Source organism: Acanthisitta chloris, unplaced genomic scaffold, assembly GCF_000695815.1.
Source record: "Acanthisitta chloris isolate BGI_N310 unplaced genomic scaffold, ASM69581v1 scaffold16204, whole genome shotgun sequence".
Taxonomy (NCBI): Eukaryota; Metazoa; Chordata; class Aves; order Passeriformes; family Acanthisittidae; genus Acanthisitta; species Acanthisitta chloris.
In genome coordinates, this window is record NW_008671098.1 from 1 (window position 1) to 17735 (window position 17735).

The window sequence follows — 17735 nt, forward strand, 5'->3', positions numbered from 1 at the left end:
CCAGTGCCCGTCCTGACGGTTACCGGGCTGGAGGGACGCTCAAACAGAGTTCAGTGGAGGGGTTTGGTTGGGTTTAATTAGTGGAAATTAAGTCAGCTGAAGTGACCGTTGTAAGCAGCTTGCCCCGAGCACGTGAAGTCATCGCAAGAGGCATGTCACCACGCTTTGCTCAGGACGGTCTGATAACCCCCGTGCCCTGCACTGGGTCTGCAGTAACAGTTCCCAAAATGCAGCTATAGTTTGGAAAATAGCCATTCACCGAACCTCTGGGTTCCTGTGAATTTGTGTGGAAAGAGGGGACTAAAACCTGGGCCCCTGCAGCAGAGTACTGAATTTATTTGAGAGCAGCTCAGGGAGATGGTACAACAAAGCACAATGTCTGTCATGTCTGTTGAAACTGGGGGTTTTCTGGAGTTTCCATGGCACATTAGGGAAATTGGCATTTTAAAATATAGTTCAGCTTATGTCACAGTTTAACTTGAAGTCATACAAACTTTACGCCTGGCTGAAGTTTTTCGTTGTGTTAAACACAGTTTTCCAGAAACTGGTTTAATTATTGTATGCAAAAGTATTTGCACGTGTTCATTCTTACTATAAAGCATATATGAAAAGCACATTTGAACATGTAGCATTGTGTGGTTAAGATTTCTACGCAGCATTCATAAAAACGTCAGGACAGCTCTGTGGGATGGAATGAACATAACAGAAATAGCAGTGCTAAATTTCTTTTATATCCCTGCTTTTGTCTGTAGTGAGGTGCTTGAAATAGAGCATAGAGTGCTTTGTGTGCCTTTTTTCTGTGGTGAAAAAGTAGTTAATCTTTCTTTCTTGGGTAGAAAGCGATCACTGGAGTTGTCAATGGAGAGAGAACAAACTTCCCCAAAGTTAAAATCTTCGGGGGAGCCATTTGAAGTCTAAAGTGAAGTCACTTTAGTGCTACAAAATAAGTAAGCTTAAGAATGGGTTAGTGAAATAATTGGCATTTTAAAATGCAGTTGTCAGAACTGTGGACTCTACTTTTAGAATGCTTCAGGCTCTCCTACCACTTTTTCCTGGAATTTTATTGCAATGCATATGTTTGTTTGATTTTTCCCAGCCTACATCATACTTGTAATGGTTTAGAATAGAGACCAGAGAACAGGACAAGTAATTTGGGGACATCCTATTCCTTGTCTTGGAATTTAAAGCTACCGGAATTTTTTGGTTTGGGTTTGTGCTTGCCCATGTTTAGAAGGGCATTCAGAGGGTTCTGTGTTTCTGCATAAGGCTTACATGGACTCACAGGATCATCAGGAATGCAGAGCCTGTTGAGGCTTTTGGGGGGCTCAACTCCAGAACACATATAGGTGCAAAATTTGTGAACGGGTGGCACCTGTGTCTGTGGCATAGGTGACAGGAGCATCCACAAGCTTTTTAAGGTCTGTCTTGTTGAATGACATAATATACCTGAAGCTTAGGTGTAAGAGTCTGGCTCCTAGGTGAGCTTATGTATCTCCCTAGATACACGGGAGGTAAGCAGACTGTTATTATGATGGCTGTACCTTGCAGCTTCCACCAGAGCTGATTGTTTTCTTTGCTTCATGGTGTTATGTTTGACCAAGACTGGTGATAGTAATGGTCTGAAATATGTCTTGTGTTCCTTGACTAAGTTTTTTTCCATTCAACAATTTCAATTGATGTTTAAGTCGCAATTCAGTGATGAGTACTTGTCATTCTTGAAGTGTTTTGTTGTAATAACATACACACTGGAAGTCCAGGAAGCCTATATTATGTTGAATTTAACAGAGCCCTGTGTTTCAGCATCTTACATGCTTTTCCATACTGATATCTTCTCATCTGAAGAAATGAACAAGTCACAAAAGTATAATGGAAGAGATTATCGCAAGAAGCTTTTACCTTGTTTGCCCCTTACACATATTGTGAGGAAACATATTCAGATTGTTTCTAAGTGGTATTTCTTGAAGCTGCTCTTTGTATACTGATTTAGTGACTGAATTTCTGTACTTCCTCCGCTCGTCTGTACCAGACAGTGCTTGTTCCTCTTGCACAGAGATATATTCACTGAAAATTAAGAATTGTGTCGGATTTTCAGTGGCTGTGGAGAAGGCAGTTGTTACATCTGTAAAACTATATGTGGGTGTTTAAACTGTGATAATAGGTGCATTTTGTGGTGGAGGACCTTATGAAGAAAATAATTCCAGAAACTGAGATCTGTTTGATGTGTGTGGAAGCATATCTCTGCAAACTGTTGAGGGGAATGCTGTTGACATGCCTATTTGTGTAGCCAGCTAAGCATAATAAATTCATAACATTAGGAGTCAGCTGTTGCGTGAAAGTTTCAATGAACTGTATTACGGGTTTATTTTTGACATCTGGGACGGTAGCAGATGGGCATTTGTAAATTCTAAGCATTTCTGGACCATATATCTACTGCATTCAACAACTGAAGCAGTGCAGACTAGTCTCAGCTGGTCTGCTGCAAAGTCATAGTAGGGAGAAAGTTACCATACAAATATTGGTGAAAGAGTTGCTTCTCATTTACTTTTGAATGGTGATGAAGGAAAGGTTTTGTGCCTCTGTGTAGTTTCAAGTACTTGTCTGCAACAAGTGTGTGGAGTAGTCTCAGTAGATTCCAAGGGAGCTGGTGTTTGAGTGGTGTGCTCAGATCTTAAGGAAAGCACTCGGAGGTGTCTGATGCACCAGCATGATGACAAATGTAACTCCATCCTTTACATGGCAGATATGCTCAAGTTTTGCTTTAATAAGAGGAGTTATTTTCCCTTTTCTTACATGCTCTTGTGGACTACTGGGCTAGACTTGCCCTCTTCAGTTGTGGGTAGCCTGCTTGGATACATGTTGCCCCAAAATTCAAATGTTGATTTTGAGCAGAAATACTCTTCATAAATATGTGCCAGTATAACAGGAGATGCCTTTTACTCTGATCTTCACCCTCAATATCTGGCAGTAGAGTCTGTCCTTTTCTGGGCTTTTTGTACCTGTTCTATGTTACTGAAAGACTGTGGCTAGGAGTCTATTTTGGAAAAGGTCAGTGCCAGTGACCAGTTGCCCCCTAGCATCTCGCTGTCTTTTGGGCTCTGAGCTAACTGGAGATGGAACTCCTCCAGGTGGTGAGAAATAGTGTATAGCAGCAGGCCCATGAGACTTTGATGAGCCACTTATGCTTGTAGAGATGGAGGGCCTTGTGAAGGAAATGCCTCCAGAAGCTGCTCATACTTTTATCAACCAGCACATGATTCATTGTCTTTATTTTTTGTTTTGGTTGTGAGCTGCTTCTTTTCCCTTTGGGTTCAGAGTGTTTGATGGTCATTTTCTTGGGATTCTCAGAAGTGAATGAGTAGCTGTGGTCTGTTTAAACAGGCCTGTTGGGCACCATCACTCCCATCATTTCACCTTAGTGTTCTCTGACCCAGCCTTTCTGTTCATGAGGTCACAAGGTGACCTTTCCTGAAGAACAGATATTTAAGGTGTTTGTATGAGTGAAGTCCTGGAGCTACAGATACACACCTCTCAGCATAATGCACTGCAGCTTTTTGTAGTAGGGGAATGGCTTAGTTTTGGCTCAAGAAGAACTCCTCGGCCCCTCCTTTTTTTTCCTCTTGGTTTTGGTTTTTTTCCCTCCCTTGTACATTAACTTGAAAGCCTTTGCCCTGCAGTCACCTAGGACTTCTTGGTGGTCATGTGCTTTCATTTGCTCTAGCCAATCATGGTGGTTGACTCTGTTCCAGGATTCTCTAGTGCCTATTGGCTGAACTGAATTCTCACTTGAAATATCCAGGAGACTGAGGACTTTCTGTTGCAATCCTTTTAGAAGGACTCAAGAGAACTTTGGAGCACGTCCAGTGAGCCTAGCTCTGTTTGAGACAGAACTGCTGTTCTGAGGGTTAATCTGTCATAGGTTTGTAAGTTACTAAACTGTATCTTACAACATAGAGGGGAAGATCCTTCAATTGTGTCCAGCAGAGAGAACCAGGACTAAAAGCAAACCAAAACAAACAAAGGAGGGAAAAAACACAAAAAGCAGAGGAGTAAGGCAGCAACAGTTGTGTATAGTGACCCCATAGATTTGAAGTAGCAGGTCTTTGCTTCTCCCTCTTTAGCTAGGAGAGAGAAAAAGAGAGAAATGTATTAGAAAGCCAGCTGAGAATCAGCCAGTCAAGTTATTTCAGATGCAGTAGAAACAATGGTAGTTCTGATCTGAGCTTGAGTTAGGTCCTCTGAGATCTGATCTGTGAGGGACAGAGGTGGTTCCATAGCCTCTTCAGATCACTCAGTTCAGGCACAAGTCTGCTAGTGTCTCATGAGCCAACACCACGAGGTTTGTCAAGAATCAGCAGTACTTACATGTAGGTTGTAGTCTGAGCAAAAGGATCCACCTCCACATAGTTATGTCTGTGTGGTTGATCAGCCGCAACGTGGTTACCTGTAACTGGACAGAGCCAGATTTTTTTCTTGCAGGGGAACCATGAAAGGATAGAAGCTAATAGTTGCAAGATGTGACATGGAAAATTCTGATTAAAGAAAAAAATCACAAAGAATTATAGAATCATAGAATGGTTTGGGTTGGAAGTGACCTTAAAGGTCATCTAGTTTTAACCCCCAGTGAGGGCTGCCATGCACTGGAAACAGGGCCATATGGGATATGAAGTGTTCATCCTTGGAGTTTTTGAAAACTTGTTTGGACAAAAGCAAATTAAATCCAGCTTTGAAACTGACTCTGCTTTGAGCAGTGGACTGGACTGCCTAATGCCTGGAGGACCCTCCCAACCTATATATTTTTTTTTTTTATTCTAATTCCAGTTCCTGCCTGGTTTGTGGTGCTTTGCAGAATAACTTGCCTGTACCTCAACTGGCCTTTCCATCTCAGGGTGTAGGATGTATGGAGGAGAAGAGCTTGGATAGAATTGTAGTGTTTCAGTTTATTCTGAGCTAGAGTTGAGGCCTTGTGTTCCGTAGATTGGTTATGAACCAGTCATGGTTTGGATTGGGAAAATTGGTACCCAAATTTGACGAATTTATGGTATGCAGAGCAGCTGTAGCATGTATTGTGCTCTGAGCTTGGAAGACCAGATTATCTACTAAAAAGGCTGGTTGTTTTGTTCATTCGGGTTTTTCCTCAAGGGAATTAGTTTCCTGAGAGCTATATTTCCTCCTTGTCATGCTTTGGTGTTTCTTACTTGCAAATATGAAAGCTGTAATTAAAGAGGAGGTAGGTAGGGCTGGATATGCATGATCTGTCACATGGCTGGAAGCAGCTGCACTAGTTGATCTTTATGACTGTTGATTCTATCTGAGAACAAACCAAGTTTTTGGGTTAGTCTGCTTTACAGGTTTTAAGACTTACGTTTCCCTGTGTTTGCCCTCTTTTAAACTAAGAAATTGCCCAGAAGTTACATTTTTCTCATTGTCTTAACATTTTTATTCCTCTCTTGTATACATTTTCAAATTTGTCTTTTTGTTTATTTGTTGGGGGTTTTTTTAAGCCTCGGCCAAAAATGAGGAATGTAAGGAGAAGGAGAGGGGTGTGGTTCAGTTAGCATTTTCAACCTGTCTCAAGTTCACCATATAAAGAGGTGAGTCAGAAGGTTTGAAGGGCAGGATCTCCTGAGGGGCAATAATGACTGTATGGAATCAGAAGATTTTGGAGTGTCATAGAGAACATCTGCCATTGGAAATACAAATCTTTTCATTAAAACACTTTAACCTTCCAGCTCCTTAGCACTCTAAACACTTGTTTCTGGTCTTTGAGATCAGGAGGTGGGTCCCTGTTCTGAAGAGGTAGAAATTTCCAGCTGAAAGGAGTGATGCCATGTGTGGAAGCACTACTTGTATGGTCTGGGAGAAGGCTGCCTGCTTGTTTACTTCTTCAATTATATTTACAAAGCAAAATTGATAACCTTAAACCAGAAGATGCCCTATTGGAGCTAAATACAACATTATTATTGCTTCTGATACTTTATGTATTTGTTTGTTAATATGTCCTAAGATGTCTGTTCCTTTTGGCCGCCAGAAATGTGTTGTTAGCTCATCTGGAGTGTAATATAGCTGTGCTGTATTGTGGCCTTTGTGCTGATGCACCGTATGCATGCAGTAAAATCAGAAATTTCTGATTCAGCCCCTTGCATACATAAAGGGCTTGTTTTCCACTATTAAATACCAGAATCTTATGATGTCCTGAAACATTTAGGGCCTTCAGAGGATGCATAGCATGCAAACTCAGAGTGTGGTGTTCTGCATGCTAGGAATCTGTATGTTACAAGATAAGGAAAAAAAAAAGCTTTCCTCTCTCTATGAACCATCCTCTGCTTTGATTATGAAAGTAGGATGCTTAAAAAAAGAAAGTTGATCACTGCTTGTACTTGAATGTTGATTTTTTTTCTTCTTTTTTTTCCTGTGATTTATTTCAGTACTCTTGGATGCATGCTTTGCAGATGCTCTGCATTTAAAGAAGTGAAAGATTGATTGGATAACTTTAAGGTTTAGCCAAATTTAAAACACTGAATCTTTCACTAGGTACTTAATGTATGTCATATTTGTTCATTGCTAACATGCAAAAGATATTATCAAAAGGCACTATATGTTCAAACACAAACCCACATCTAAGTCTGTATCCTCATTATATAACTTTTTATGTACTATCCTACCTTTGTAGAAGACACTCAATATTGTAGCCATGCCTAAAGGTCTGCTATTAGGCATTGCCTACAAAAATATTTCCGGTGGTGCTGCAGTTGGCAGGTTTGCAGCTGGCAGGGCAAAAACATTCAATACACTCAGTGCAAATAAGGTGTTGATCTGTTTTTTAACATGGAGGAGGAGCTCTAAATGCTGCTTGTCTTTTGGGAAGTGCAGCAGCAGGCAGGGGTTGACCTGTGCTGGAGCTTTGCTCTTGTAGTGGCCACCTGAGGAGAATATGGATGTAGTCTCAGTAGGTAGTCAGATGCTCAGTGTCAGCCCCCTGATGAGAAAGTGTGGGTCCCTAAAGACTTGACAGTCAGACTGCATGTTCTTCTTGGCTGCTTGGCCACTGCTTTCTGTTCTGAAAGGAGTCAAGCTTGGTGTTAACAGGTGAAGGAATTAGAGTGGTATAAACTGGGAAGAACTGCAGCAAGGAAGAGACAAAGATGAAAGGATGTGCTTGTCTGGGGAAATGAGTGAGTGTTACAGTTACAAGAAAAATGGAGGGAGTGAGGTAGAGAATTACATGGGGAGAAGAAATACAACAGTTAAAAAAGATCTGACAAATAATGAATGGCCAGCCTGCTCACTTGGTTTGATAATATTTATATTAGAGGGTTTCGTGCCAGAAAGCCACAGAAAGCATGTATTATTTTTGTCAATACGTATGGCAGTCACTAGAATTAGCAGTTAATGGTAAGTATTTGACTGTATTGTCCCAAGTTTTTGTGGGATTTCAGAATATCACTTGTTTCTGTATTTTTAAAATTGACAGTGTAGCAGAACTCTGTAATTCTCACAGAAATATACACTGTGTTGTATATAAAGGCGTGTGACAGTGGATGTGCAGCCAGTTTATTAACTTTGACATGGTTTATCAGCAAAATTGCTTCTTCTTTATCGTGTCTTCTTGGCAAATACCAGCTCTGTTACAGACACTCTAGATGCCCGAGGGGAATTGGAACCAAGAATATCCTTTGTCTATTTCCTCTTGTTTGTTTTTAATGAAAAAGACAGAATTAATTAATGTTTAGTTTGTGAATTATTGAGTGTCAGTGAGAGAAACTGACGAACACAGCATGTCTGTTTCCCATTACCATGGAGGCTCAAGTCCTTAGGAGCTTGTGCTAGAAGAGTGTAAGGTGCCTCTGGCAGTGTAACTGCTGGCGTTACAACTGCTGCTCCTTGGGCAGGGCCAGACTGCTAAACTGTGGTTCTCATACATGTTGCTGTCCATGAATCAGTTACGCCCCAGTCTTCATAGGAAACAGCCGGGCTGATGGGTAAGCTATTCATGAGTCGTGGAGTGGGAAGGTGTGTGCTCCTTGGCTGGTAGTAATGGTGGAATGTACATGCTTCTTGCTATCTTTTATCACCTTTTGCCACCTCTACTCTGCCGTTTTGACATAATGTTAAGTCCCATCCTCACGTAAGAGATTGTGTTCAGAAAAGAGGCATTTGAGAAGTTGTGGCATGACCACATATTATATTACAGTCGTTGAGATACTGTTTGTTTAGTCTCCTTTGCAGGTATAGTCTTATATAAACTAAGAATACATGTATATGTATTACACTCACATTTCAAGCTGTGTTAGTTGGTCTGCATCTACCTTCAAACCTGTCTTTTTGCCTTATCCCCTTCCTTATACTCTTACGTGAACAACAGTGCTAACAGTATATCAAATCTGTGTTTGAGATAAGTGAAATACACCACATATCTACTTCTACCGGTCATAGTATGTCTGAAGCTACAAACTGGAGACATGCTAGTTCCTTAAGTAATAAAAACGTTGCATCATGAAGGAGAAAGGTTTTTGTTTTAATTTTTACACCGTACTTTCTGTATTCATTTTCTTCATAGAATTGGCTTTGCCTGAGTTGTCCTTGCTAAATAAATAATTCATGATCTTTAGTGCACAGGTAGAGCCTTCGTTCCCTTCTGGTTGCAATTACATGAGGTAGAAAATTAAATGTAAATAATGTGTTACTCTTGTGATTTTTTTCCTTTTGTGCCTGGTTTTATATATTAAAATGTATTATCCTTTTAGGAAGCTACTGTAGGAAAGCTTTCAGGAATTCACATGATAGTTGCACATTGCAGACTATGCAAGCTGCCTGAAGCCAGGGATCACGAGAAGTGACATGAAGGGTGAAATCAATAGCCCGGCTGAAGTGCATCTACACCAATGCATGTGTAACTGGCAGTGTTACCAGTATGGGTAATAAGCAGGAGGAGCTGAAAGCCATTGTGCAGCAGGAAAGCTATGACATAGCCATCGTTAAGGAACTGTGGTGGGATGGCTGGAGTGCTGCAGTGGATGGTTATAAACTTCTCCAGAAGGGACAAGTGAGGAAGGAGAGGTGGTAGGGCGGCTCTACATTAGGGAGTGTTTCAACTATAAAGAGCTGAAGGACAGTGATAAGGTTGGGTGCCTGTGGGTAAGAATCAGGGGAAGGGCTAGGAAGGCAGACATCCTGGTGGGAGTGTGTTACAGACCACCCAGCCAGGATGAAGAGGCAAAGTATTCTATACATAGCTGGCCGATGTTTCACAATTGCCAGCTGTTGTTCTTGTGGGAGGCTTGAACTTGCTGCATGTCAGCTGGAAACTTGACACAGTGGAGAGGAGGCAGTCAAGAAAGTTCCTGGAGTGTGTGGAAGATAACTTCCTGACACAGTTGGTAAGTGAGCCTACCAGGAGCTGTGCCCTGCTACGCCTGCCATTTATGAACAGAGAAGGGGTGGTGGGAGGTGTGGTGATTGGAGGCTGTCTTGTGCGCAGCGACCACAGAATGATAGAGTTTTCAATTCTCAGTGAAGTAAGGAAGAGGGTCAACAAAACCTCTGCCTTGGACTTCTGGAGGACAGTCTGGTCATATGGATCTGGACAGGCTGGATTGATGAGCTGAGGCCAGTGGTATAAGGTTCAATAAGGCAAACTGCTGAGGCCTGCACTTGGTTCACAACAACTCCATGCAGTGCTACAGACTTGGGGCAGGTGGCTGGAAAGCTGTCTAGCAGAAAAGCATCTGGGAGTGCTGGTCAACACCCATTTGAACATGAGCCAGCACTCTGCTCAGGTGGCCAAGAAGGCCAATGGCATCCTGGCCTTTATCAGAAATAGTGTGGCCAGCAGGACTAGGGAAGGAATTGTCCCTCTCTACTCAGCACTGGTGAGACCACGCCTTGAGTACTGTATCCAGTTCTGGACTGTCATTGAGGTGCTGGAGCACATCCAGAGAAGGGCAACAAAGCTGGTGAAGGGTCTAGAGAACGTGTTCTGAGGAGTGGCTGAAGGATCTGTGATTGCTTAGTCTGGAGAAGAAGAGGCTCAGGGGTGACCTTACTGCTTTGTACAGCTGCCTGATGGAAGGTTGTAGCAAGGCAGGGGTCAGCCTCTTCCCCCAGATAGCCAGTGACAGGACAAAAGGACATAGCCTCAGGCTGTATGAGAGGAGGTTCAGGCTGGACATCAGGAAAATATTTTTCACTGAAAGGGTGGTTAAGTATTAGAATAGGGTGCGCAGGGAAATGGTGGAGTCAATCACTGGGAGTGTTCATGAAGTGACAGGATGTGGCATTTAGTGCTATGATTTAGTTGGCATGGTGGTGTTCAGTCAAAGGTTGGACTTGATCATCCTGCAGGTCTTTTCCAGCCTTAATGATTCTATTCTGTGAACATGAGAAGTTTCCAAATACCATGTAGCAGTTCAAATGAAGCATTTCCAAGTGTTCCCTTTGTTCTGTTGCTCTTTGAAGAGCTAGGTGCTTTAGAGAGTTTATCTTCGTGGTACCAAAATTTGACCTCTGCTTCTATTGCTTAATAGTGTTTTCAGCTTTATACATCTAACTGTATTAAGTCTCTTTTCAGTTCTTTGTCTTTGACTCTTAAAACCACAGGAGATTTCACACCTTCTGCTTTTAAGGTTTATGTTGGGCTTTTTTGTGTTTGAGTTGCATATTTCCAATTCCTCTAAAACAGTATTGTTTGAGAAGTGGCAAGGTATCTGAGTGACACAGACCTTTAACAAGTCTGTATTTTGAAGTAATTTTTAGCTAGAAGCTTTCTAGGAAATGGCCTTTTTTTACCTTTGTTTGCCATGGCAACAAACTCTGTGGTTTAAGGGAGACCACCCATCTTGTAAAATACTCTGGTTCTCCAGCTTTGTATAGTTGGCTCCACTGCCTTTGTCTTTGGTTTCCTTGGGTCTAAAGAATGTTATGTTTATTAATTGCAGCCTACAAAATTTATGTAAAATCTGTTGTACAGAGTAGGAGAAAAGTGCTTCTGGCTAGATGGGACTGGTAGTCTTTGATACTGACTAATTTTGGTTCCTTATGGGGTGTTTGTTTTAACTCTGTATATATACTACTAATGAGTGGACATTCCTGCCACATGCACAGGTTTGAACACCATATAATTCTGCAAGAAAGCTAACACAATAGAAGCAGATTTGTAAAGCATAACAGTTAGCAATGAGGTCCTAATATCCACAGTATTGTGTATTTGGGCTAGCCATAATCTGGTCCCATGGACTGAGTGGTGACTGCTGGTTTAAGTGCACTGGTTTCGTGCCTGGAGCACAGTTTGTAAAGTCTAGGTTCACCTGAAAAAAATTTGCTTATTGTACTATAGAGTGAGTTACAGAGGACTGTCAAGAAAAGCAGGCTCCTGATCGAAACCAAAACATAACACTGACACACCCTACATGTATGAGAATTTAACCTATAGAGCCATGGACCTTTTGATGTAAATTGAAGTTGCTCCTACTGTTAAGTGCCGAAAGTCTGCAGTTTGAATGGCTGTGTCAGCCAAGATGGTGACCACCATATGCAAATAAGATTTTATTTAAAATTCAAACTAATGATAGCTCATTAGTAGCTTTAGCGTTAAGGGACAAAATAAGACACTTCAATTGCTCGTTTGTAATAGTTCAGACTTCTTAGCCACTATCAATTTTTGGCAAACTTGCTTAGGAACAATAGTTTTGAAACTGTGATGGGTTTTGTTGGCTTAAAGTAAAGCTTTTCTGTTTAACATACAACCTCTGTACAACCAAATCTCTAGCAACATAACATAATGACAGAATTATAAGTTACTAGAGCTAAAGGAGTAAAGAACAAAATTATTGTACTAAAAGTGTACTTGATCTGTTTTTACTCTAACCTTTGGAAATGTTTTCTGATGCTTGCAGGTGGCACTTCATATTTCAATATGGACTGTTTTGAAGACATATCAGATGGTGAAGTGGACCATGCTTTCTTTGACAGTGATTTTGAGGAAGAGAAAAAGAAGCCTGAAGAAAATGGTGAATGTATAGAGAAAGAAAGTACAAAGGCAGCTCTTGCAGACACTGATTTGCTTTCTAATTCAAAGGATAATAAGTGTTGTGAGGAGGAAAGTGAAGAAAAGCAGGTAGATTCGCCTAAGGATCAGTCCCTAGAAAATAGCACATGTCATCTTGAAGATGCTTCATCTTTGTCAGTTTCTCCAGTTGTGGAGAATGCAGGTACCTCTGGAGCAACACCTGCAGCAGATAGAGGAACACAGGAGAATGTTCTTGCTGGAATCCCCAAAATAGTTAAAGAAGGTGAAGAGGATTATTACACAGATGAAGAAGATAGTAGTGATGATGGCAAAAACCAGAAGGTTAGACCAAAGTCAGCTAAGCAACCAAACAACATAAAAAAAGCTAGCAAAAAATATACTAATATCAGCTCTTCCTCCTCTTCTTCCTCCTCCTCGTCTTCCTCATCCTCATCCTCAAGTTCAGATACAGATTGTTCTGACACAGATTCTGATAGCTCTTTATCAGATTCATCTCATTCTTCCTCAAGGAGGAATATATGTAGAAATGCTCTTCTGTGCCCAGAACAAAAATTCAAGTCAGCAATGAAATTAGCAGAAGGAAAACCAAGGCTTGGTGACTACTTGGAGGAGTCTGAAGACACAGTGACCGATGTAACACCTCTGTCAACTCCAGACATCAGTCCTATCCAGTCTTTTGAACTTACAGCATCAAATGATAAGAAATTAAAAGTAAAAAGACAGGAAAATGTGAACCAAGAATTATATGGTAATTTTGAGAATTTAAGTCTAACACAAAATTTGCAAAACGTGTGGGGCTGGGGAATCCAATCTTATGTCTGTATTTTTCTCCGTTAGATTCCGAGTTTGATCGCAGATATAGTCGAAAAGTCTTGCATGATGCCATGGACCTGAATCAGCTTTTGAAAGGTAACATTTAAATTTTCTTTTTAGAAAGTACAACATCTGTACGTTGTTGAGAATAATTGAGTTCTAAGAAAGGAGAATGAGGTTTTGATATGCCACGTGTATTTTAAAAACTGGTTAGTGTTTAAGTGGCTCTGATCTTATTCTTTGAATTCTTCTCTAATAGCACTGATTGTGCAGTAGAAAAAAGAAGCACATGTATGAGCATGTGTTGGTTGCCCATACCTAGAAGTAAGATATAGAGATGGGGTGAATATAAAAAAGATTTCATATATTAACAGGCTGAATAATGAAACTACGCATGCATTTTGAGAAATCGAGGTGTACTGGACTATGCCTTATTATACTGTCTAAAGTAAAACACCAACCTTTCTGATAAAATTCTGGATTATCAACCTGAAAAATTGCTAGACAGTCCAAAGTTACACTGCATGATGATTAGTATTCATATATTTGAACTTCTGCTACCTTTTTGATAATGAAAGGGAAGTATGTGAAATTGTTTTTCTGAACTCCGTGTCTGCCTTCTAAAATACCATAAGTTGAGTAAAGGTATTTTAAAAAGAAAACTAGCAGATAATCTTTACTAAAACATGAGTTGTTGCTTCTGGCCAATAGACTTAATAAGTCTTAATAATGAAGCCTAAGACCGAACTTAGAATCTCTTTCACTGCATTCATTGCAAACCTTCATTGTAAGGGGTGAGAATGTACTTGATCTTATGTGCGTATTTCAAGGTCTTCGCAGTGTTTTTCCATTTGTTTCATGGCCCAGAGTTGTCACTAGTAAAACCTATAGAATAAAAGAGCTTGGATGAAGAAATTTGCTGATCTCAGGTGGGGAAAGCCTCTTACCGTTTAAGTCCAGTACATTTCAAACCAGGTTTGCTGTACTGAAGTAAGTCTGGCATGAGTAAAACTGTATGTGTTGTCTTTCTTCACTCTGCACCTTACCAGACTGAGCTTCTAGTGAGCCAGGATTCAAAATACATTGTATACATGATTTAACTTTCCTATGAGCAGAAATGAGGATCTTACTTGTATGGAAATGATTCAGATGGTAAGAAAAGCAACACCAGCTATCAAGAAAGGTACAGCTTATTCTCATCTCTGACAGTCCTTGTGCTTCAGCCACTCTTTCATACTAGAAAAGACTCCAACCACATGTCAGAAGAGTCATTGCTAGGCAGTTGAAATTGTGATGTCCTATGTCTTTATTTGTTCCCTGATAGCAGGAAGCTATTTAATAACTGGTGATTATAGAACTATTCATCTCATCCCTAAAACAAATGGGTATCACAGCTCAGAATAGGTATTGTCAGAGATGACTCTTTTGGGGGGAGGAAGTTTTTTCTCAGAACTGAAAACCAGTTCAAATAACAATAATAAAGATGGAGTAGTGAGAAGTAGAATTCATATAGTCAGGCAGCTAATATTTGTGATTAATGTGCATATTACTCCCAAGTGCCTCTCTAAATCAGCTAGCACAACATACCTTAATTAATTTGGGCATTTTTAAGTTTAAGTGGAGCAGGATTATTAATGGTGGAAAGTAACTAGTCTGGGAAAGTAGGAGCTAATCTTGTTTTGACTTATTGCTTCCAAGTTTTTCTGTACTTGTGCTTGATAGAAACCACAGTTTGTTATACTATTCTGAATAAGATAAAACCTCATAAATAACAGTTCTAGTTGGAAGTCTCATAGTCTCCATGCTGTATAGTGTGCTTTCATTGGTTTTTCGGTAGGTATTGCTGATTTTAGAAACATTCTTTAGTGGCCAGAACTCTGGAAAATAGTTAGATAAAGATCATAGAATTAAAGGTATGTCATAACATTTGGTTCCTAAATCTGAAAGTTGTCATTTTATCTGTGCTGATATGAAGCGTGTGCTGCCAGGTACTGCAACTTGCTGTGCAGCCCCTGTTCACCCTGTGGAAAATAACTGAACTGGTTTCGGTCAAAATGACACAAATATACTTTGTAACAGTGGCTGGAGGTGAAGTGAATATTATGCTTGAACAATGGAGAGAAACTGCATATTGCCAAAGAGTCAGACAGCCACACTACTTAGGAGTTCAGATATCAGTGTGACAACATAGGTACTCACAATTTCAGTTACTCAAGGTTAGTAGGATCTTTACAGACCTCACCTCACTCTTTACCTCTCTTTTTTTTCTCTACCTGCATGGGAAAAAATATGAGTGATTATAATTTCTCAGGTAGAAATAGTTTTCCAGTTGTTTCTTGGTGTTACAGATTTTTGTATGCAATTCTTTCGTGATGCAATGCTGTTTACACTTTGCTGTAAGCATTAAAGATATTTCAGAAAATTAATAACTAAGAGCAGTATTCCAAACTCATGCTAATAAAAAACATCAGTTTTCTCCTCTGATGTACTCATGAGTAATCAGAACACAAAAAAGAGAATTAAGTATGACAATGCAAAGACATAGATTGTAAGAAAATTAGTTTTGAAAGTACTTTCATAAAGCACCATGTTAGAAAGTAGAGAATTAAAAAAATGGGAAATTTTCTGATGCTATTTTTCTTGATTCTGTGTCTTGATGCAAGGTCTCACGTAATTTTATGGAATTGAGGTTATGCAGATAAAGACATGGGTTAAGTATATGAGTGTGAACTAAGCACTCATCCTTCTCCATTATGCCACAGACTTGCTCTCTGTCTTTAGGCAAGTCTCTTGATTTCTGTAGTTCAGAATACAAACTTGTATGCTAAAATTGCTGTGCATCTCTTTGATTTTATGTTTGGTATCAATACAGTAGGGATAGCACAAGGTATATACAGTGCTAAAGAATTGAGCACTTTGTGTTTTCTTCACTGTAAAATGGGGTTGATACCTGCTTATTTTACAGAAGTGTCTGTGAGAATTAGTCTTTAAATCCATGGTATTAGCTATTATTAACTTGAGGAGGTGGTGTGATGGGGTAAGTAGGGCAATTGACCACAGGCTGAAGACCAGTTCTGACCTTGAAGCTCTCATTGACCTCTGTGCTGATAAATCTTTTTGCCTCTTCTGTGCCTTAGATTTGTAAAATCATCAGAGCTCACTTGCTGGAAAAACACTGTGATACAAATGTCATTATTGTGAAATGAAAAACTCTATTTCTGAATAAAATATATTGTAGAAAATTAAATAGCTTCAGCTAAACATGTAGCGATCACTTAAACTTTTTTTTTTGCTATAATGTGTCACTTAGTTTCAGTTATCAAAACTTCTGTTTCCTTTCGCTTAGGGATATGTAACCTATGTGCTCATTCATGCTGAACTAGCATATGTGTAGAATAACTGTTAAGCAATATCTAAATTTAAAGTAGACACTTGAATATTTCTGTATCCAAACTGTAGAGCTGAACTAAAGCTTTCTTAGAGTCTCATTGAATTTGTATGTTTGGAATTTGAAGTAATTCTTTGTATGTGTGTGCATATGCTTAGTTTTCACAGGTCTAGAAACTCATGTTGAGGTAGAATAACAATTATCAGCTTATTCTTATATTTTGAGTTTGAAAATAGATTGAAAATTCGTAAAATTATGAAGAAATCCAGACTTTTCCAACATACATGAGAAAATGTGCAATTTTGGGGAAAAAAGTCCAGAACCTGTAAGATGTTATCTTTCTCACGACATCAAGAGATAACTAACAGCCTTATTTAAGCGTATTTAAATAGGGAAAATTTGTACCTGAAAAGACATTCTCCTTTTATTTAAAAAAAAAAATCAAAGCATGAATTCTCAAAAATCCCTTCTAAAGAGCTCTGTGACATGAAATAATGGATGTTCGAGGAAGTCTTTGTTAAGAGATATCACAGAAGAAATAATGTAAGGTTGAAACTATTAGACATTGATAAAGAACTGTGATTGATTTAATGCTTTTGTTTTTTCAAACGTGTTGCAGATGTGGTAGTGGAGCAGTATAAAACAAAACATCAGGCAAGTGTAAGCACTGAAGCAATTTATACTGAGATTGCAACAGATGCACTGAAACATGCATGATTTTAGTTTCAGCCTTAATGCAGTTAGGACAGTCATATATCATCCTGTCCTAATGCATTTGACTTGCTAATTATAATTTGTATTTTTTATAAGGTTTGGCCTTTCTCATTCTGGAAGGTCATTTCAATGCTTACGAACTGAAAGCAATAAACAGCTTGTTTATTGCTTTAAAAATGTCAGGTGTCTCTCCATGGAAACCAGCTTTCATAGAAATCCTGTGAAGACCAGGGAATTTTAGTTTGCTGCTTAACAGTAAATGAGAAGTAGGCTGCACACCATGCAAGTCAATATGCTTACTTATCACCTCCCCCACATTATTGATTTATGGTCCTACTGACCATGAAGGTGAGTGTTTAGTTAAATTACTTATTACCCACTGATATAGTATGAATATGATTGCTAAATCGTATGGAATTGGTCCGAGACTTACAGCTCTTTAGAACCTTAAATCATAACCTTAAACTGTAGTGTTGTCTCATGTTGTCAGTGGCCACTGCAAAAATAGTCAGGTAAACCATTCAGACACTTATGCATTGTGATCGAAGAGAGGTGTGGGTGCATTGTTGAATAAATAATTAAAATAACTATGAAACTGAGTTACCGAACATGAACCGCACCTGAAATATTTAATAGCATTTGGGATCTTGATTCTCCTTTGTTTATTGATGGTGAATTGTCCCTAGCTTTGTAGGCTTGTGCTGACCTTGCTTAGACACCTACTGTCTTTGCCATGAAAGCAATGTTTTTGCTGTGAGCAGTGAAGCGCATTCAGTGCTTATTGGACACACATTC

At 39.6% G+C, this 17735-nt stretch overlaps 1 protein-coding gene across 1 annotated transcript in view; it reads left to right on the top strand.

Moving 5' to 3' along the window:
* Positions 1–11911: 11911 nt before the first annotated feature.
* The window catches only part of CFAP97 (cilia and flagella associated protein 97), a 17523-nt gene continuing 11699 nt past the window's right edge, over positions 11912–17735 (top strand). Inside the window, 2 exon segments of the mRNA XM_009073969.1 lie at positions 11912–12785; positions 12788–12934. Coding sequence (XP_009072217.1) covers positions 11912–12785; positions 12788–12934 — 1021 coding nt within the window.